Source organism: Gracilinanus agilis, unplaced genomic scaffold (genome assembly GCF_016433145.1).
Source record: "Gracilinanus agilis isolate LMUSP501 unplaced genomic scaffold, AgileGrace unplaced_scaffold57844, whole genome shotgun sequence".
NCBI lineage: Eukaryota > Metazoa > Chordata > Mammalia > Didelphimorphia > Didelphidae > Gracilinanus > Gracilinanus agilis.
This window is the reverse complement of record NW_025393403.1, coordinates 1-5440: the sequence shown is the minus strand read 5'-3', so window position 1 is coordinate 5440 and position 5440 is coordinate 1. Positions and strand designations below refer to the sequence as shown.

General features: G+C 40.7%; 1 gene segment (V, D, J or C); it reads left to right on the top strand.

Moving 5' to 3' along the window:
• The first annotated feature begins 2604 nt into the window (after nucleotides 1-2604).
• LOC123256326 lies at nucleotides 2605-3067 on the top strand. The segment is given in 2 exon segments: nucleotides 2605-2647; nucleotides 2739-3067. Coding segments are annotated over 2 exon segments (372 nt in total).
• Nucleotides 3068-5440: the final 2373 nt, after the last annotated feature.

Genomic DNA, 5440 nt, shown 5'->3' with positions numbered 1-5440 from the left:
CCACATTTATCTCAAGCTCTTCCACAACAATCGGACCTTGAACATTGGGGAGTTGTCTCCTGGGAGTCCGAGCTCTAGACAGTCAATGAGGATTTCTCAGTAGCCTACTATTTGCTAAATCCCCGGGATTCAAAGTTAGGAATATATGGGATGATATTGCTTAAAAGAATAGAGACCGTTTTAGTGAACAGAAGCCCAAAAGGTAATCTCTATTCTTCTGGTACTCACAATCTAATGGGGGAAACTGAAACCTATACAAATGAGATATTGACAAAATATTTTGGAAAAAATCAATAGAGCCTAGACACTAGGATGAAAAAGACCAAAAACCTTTCTGTGGAGGGTAGGATTTTCTCTGGGACCTGAAAAATCAAAGGGAGAGTTAAAGAAAGAGCGTTGGCTATTAGGTGGTACTTTGTTATGGGAGTTCAAAAGAGATTCACTTCATATTTTCTAGTATTATAAAGTTCCAATGAGGGATGGAGGGGAATATATTTTCCTTTATTTTTAGAATACAGTTAGACAATTTGGAGACATATATCCCTTATTTTGTATTTCATTTTCATAGGAACTCCATGTCTAGGGGAAGTTGGACCTTTGTTAACGCCTCTGTGGTAGACAGAAAAGCCTACCTCCTGAAAGGGCCAAGCCTCCAGATCAGGACCTGTCAGCCTGAAATATATGAGGGGCCACTTCTTTCCCAAATTATGACTACCATGCTGTCAACCTGAAAAAAAATAAGCCTAGGACTTTCAAGGCAGTTATAAAAGAACCTTTAATCAGTATATGGGAGGCAATGCTATTATGGCCACCACACAGAGTCATTCACACACAAATACTACAAGGTTCTGAGAATGCTCTCCAGGAAAAATATCAAGAACAGGAATTTCCATTGAACTAAAGAATTTGGAGTTATCTTTATACTTTAGGAAATATATGAAGGGAAGGACAAAGGCAGTTAATTAGAGGCTTGGCATAGAGGTTGTAGCCTCAGGCTGGAATACCTGGGAGCACTAAAAGAAACTAAGAAAACAAAAAAGGAATGTTACTCTCTCTCCCACTCCTATCCAGGGTGCTCAATGGGTACTTGATGGCTGTTTATTTAGGCTGGGAGGAAGGTCAGTCTGGGAGTTTCCTGTAGCTAAGTTTCCATGGGACAAAGGTAAAATTGGGGTTTCATAAAACAAGGCTGTCAATATAAATTGGATCCTTCTTTCTTGATTACAGAAGCAACACTTTCAAGACACTCAAGAGGTTTCCTATACACTACAGGTTCTTAGTTCACTCTGGTATCTTGAAGAATAATCCTCAGAAGAAGAGTTCTGCTGAAATTACATCATTCAATACATCAAAGGGACTGAGGTTCCTGAATTCTAGTGACATTTGAAGTTTCTGTTGTTCTTACTCCATGAATACACAGTATTTTGTCATCTTCACTGATCTCTTTTCTCCCTTCTTAATCCCAATTATGAACAGTCTAGGGGAAACCCATAAACCATACCAATGAAATCCACTGAAAATTCTTTCAACTTCTTTAGTCCTGAGCTTGTCTCAAAGCTCCTTGGTTTTCAAAACCTGAGACCAAAAGGTTTCAAGATTCTCCACCAATGTCTTCTAAGAGGAGTGATACCAGCTTTCCCCCCTTCCTTTGGGAAATTGCCTTCTTCTCAGTCCTAAAAACCCTAGACTGATGGATTTTTCTAGGCTATTGCTTTTCTTTTTGGCCTATATTATTTTATCCAATATTTTATAAATATAAAATAATTGAATCTAATTCAACAATTACTGACTTTGTACAATAAGGCAAAGGATCATGAAGATCCATATCTCTGTGGCTTCTTTGAGTCTGAACTACTTGATGAACAAATGATGATCAACAAACTGCTTGCAGATTACATCACTAACTTGAAGAGATTGGGATTGCCTGAAGATAGGTCTGGGGAATACATATTTGACAAGTATACATGAAGAGAATGTTGTTAGAGATCCCCTTAATACCTTCAGGTGTTGAGAGTCTTTAGTTTGGACACCCTAAAATTTTAACTTCCCTCTCCAGAGCAAAAATAAAAAGATGGCATCGAAAATATATGCACAATATATAAAGATGATTCATTTACACATAATATATCTAATATTTTAAAATAAATATTATACTAATATTATATTACTTTGTATTACATTATATCATATCACATATTATATTAGAACCAGGTAATACACCATATATATATACATATATATATATGCATCTTTATAGTATATACAACATATTTGTACAATGTGGGCAATTAGTAAATGCGTTAAATTGGAAGGTTAGATTTCCAGGAACTGACTTTTCTGAAGAATCAGCATTTGTGGCCTTTACAGTAGAGGTCACTGTTGGACAAGCTGAGGTCTTTCCAAATTGAGCAATGAGTTCATGTATCAGAGCTTCTTCAACCCCTGCTCTGGTGGAAGCCCAAAATCCATCCATGTGTATAAAAAAGATCTGGGGTGGGCAATATTTGCATGCCTGTGGATCTCAGGGGCAGGAGGATAAGAGAGCCTGTGGGTGTTTCCCCCAGTCATGTGGCCTTTGGAAGAGCTGCCAAGCACATCTCTACCATGACCTGGGCTCCTGTTCTCCTGCTCCTCACTCTTTGCACAGGTTGAGACAAAGTTAGCTGGGTTTTTGGTTGGGACATAAAGAGGCTTCTTTCAGAGCTGTGCACCTGATAGATGTCCCCTTTTCATTTCAGGAGACAGTTCTCAGGCTGTGGTTCTTAGCCAGGAGTCATCACTCTCTGTGTCTCCAGGAGGATCCGTCACAATGACCTGTGGCTCCAGCACTGGACCTGTCACCACTGGTCACTATACTGTCTGGGTCCAGCAGAAATCAGGGCATGTTCCCTGGGGACTGGTAGGTGGTACTACTACCAGGTACCCTGGGATCCCTGCCCGGTTCTCAGGCTCTATTCTGGGGAACAAAGCTGCTCTTACCATCACTGGGACACAGCCTGAGGATGAGGCTGATTATTATTGTGTCCTGTGGTTCAGCACTGTTTGCCACAGTCTTAGACTCCAATGAAGAACTGAGACATAAATGTCTTCCTACTCTGGTGTCTGCATGGCTTCATGTGGTCTGGAGTCATCAAGATGGCTCAGTTTCTGAAGGTTCAGAAGCACTGGGATGGGGGAGATATTGGGAGAGTTTGCTGCAGCCAGTTCTGAGGATTGTTTACTTTTTGGTGTGAACATTTATACCTCAGGAAGTGGTGATCAGCACAAACCCGAGGTTGATTTATTTTTTTGCTGATCTGTTGATTGTGTTCTTTTGTAGTTATGTTTTTAGGTTGACAGAAATTAGGAGATGGAAAATTCTGTGGCCAGATTCTCTGTTCTCATAGGGTACATAGTTTTGGATCCAATTCCATCCTCCCTTTGAGAATAAAGCTTCAGTGAAGGTGGCAATAACTAGTTCAGCCATTTCTGTGGCTTCCAATTTATGCATGGAGAGATATGTGAGCTTGCATCCATAAAAGCTCCTTGGGGTGCACAGGAATGGCTTCGTGCTGCCTGCTCAAGGTATTTTTTGACCTATAATGGCACCAGTATTACTCTGAGTAATGGGAGGATATCTAGTCACATAGGCCCTGTTGTCCAAAGGTTATAACCGCTCCCCCCAACACTGTCTCCTCAGAGAAACAGTGTTCCTATACCTCTTATTGTTATTATCCCACCAAGGATCCAGTGTTTGGAAATTTTTGCTTGGGTTCCTGAAAAAATTGCTTTTGGTCCAGGTCCTGCCTGCAGGGCTAGTGGGGGAGGGAAGATGCAGCTGCAGTAGCCTAGCTTCTCTGCTTTTTTTCCTGTTGTTTGAAAGGGGAAATAACCCAGTCATGGGAGCCTACATCTAGCATAGCAGATTCTTCTTGTAAAACTGAGTTCCTGGCATTTGCCAATATATTTAAAGTTTGACATACCCAATCTCTGTCTAACCCCTAATGAGATGAAAAGACTATGGGATGGATGGCCACTCTACTCCATGCAAAGCAGGAAGGCTTTATCACTTTCTTTTCACTGTTATCCCTGGTATACTTACCAGCTTCTCATCCTTCCCAAAATACTGTCATAAGGAATGTTTCCCCAGGGAAGGTTCTCTTCCTCTCTCCTTCTTTTCCCTGGATATAGCATTACCCTTTTCTGTCCATATCTTGTTCCCTGTGGGATGATTTTCTCACTTGAACTTCCTGGTAGGAATTCTTTCTTCCAAAGTGCAGCAGAAATCCAGATCATCTGAGACAGTTCTAGATAGTCATTCCTTCCTACCTTGGGTCTGCAGGAAGAGTTTCCAGATCAATTTCAACTCACTTTCACTCTTTCCTAGAGCTATGTTGCCTGCACTCACCAAGTATGCCAAACTTTCTGGGCTGATAAAAGAGTCAGGACCAAACAGGGCTACCATGGACAGGGACTGCTGAAACCAGTCTAGGAGTCTTCCATCTGTCCTTAGAGCCTTACAGTTCCAGTAGGTCTTCCATCCCAGATGAACCCCTAAAACTGTTCTCAATAAAATTTGAAACTCTCCTTGGATGAGTATATGAAGACTTTATTTCATTCTTGCAAGAATGGGCATGCACTACAAGAAGTGACATGTGCACCAGCTTATTGCAATAAATCTTTTATTCTTAATCCTAACACAAGGTTGACTCCTCTCCATTCCTCATTGATTAAGTACTAGAAAATGCACAGTCTTCACAGAAGAATTCCACCTAAGAACCACTTAGACTGAATCCCCCTCACATTATATATACATATACATATATATGTATGTATGTATATATACACATGCAATATATATACATATTGCATGTATTGCATGTGCAGAAAATGACTGCAGGTCCTGCCCAGAGGTGGGAAAGATAATATTCATTAACTTAACTTACAATACCTATTAAGCATGTGAAGTAAGCATTGGGTTCACCTTCATATCTCATTGATGATCCTAGCTGGGTTTAACCTATTTCAGCTGCCCCTTCATTTCCTCCACATTCCTTCCTTTGTTGATCATTATCTTGTTTGAGAACAGCCACACCATGCTATTTCTTACATCAAGATGTGTAACAAAAATAAATGATGAGGGGGGCAGCTGGGTGGCTCAGTGGATTGAGAACCAGGTCTAGAGATGGGAGGTCCTAGGTCCAAATCTGTTCTCAGACACTTCTCAGCTGTGTGACCCTCAGCAAGTTACTTGACCCCCATTGCCTAGACCTTACTGCTCTTCTGTCTTAGAATCAATACGTATTGATTCTACAATGGAAGGTAAGGTTTTTTTAAAATTTTTTAAACCCTTAGCTTCTGTCTAGGAGTCAATACTGTGTATTGGCTCCAGGCAAAAGACTGGTAAGGGTAGGCAATGGTAGTCAAGTGACTTGCCCATAGTCACACAACTAGGAAGTGT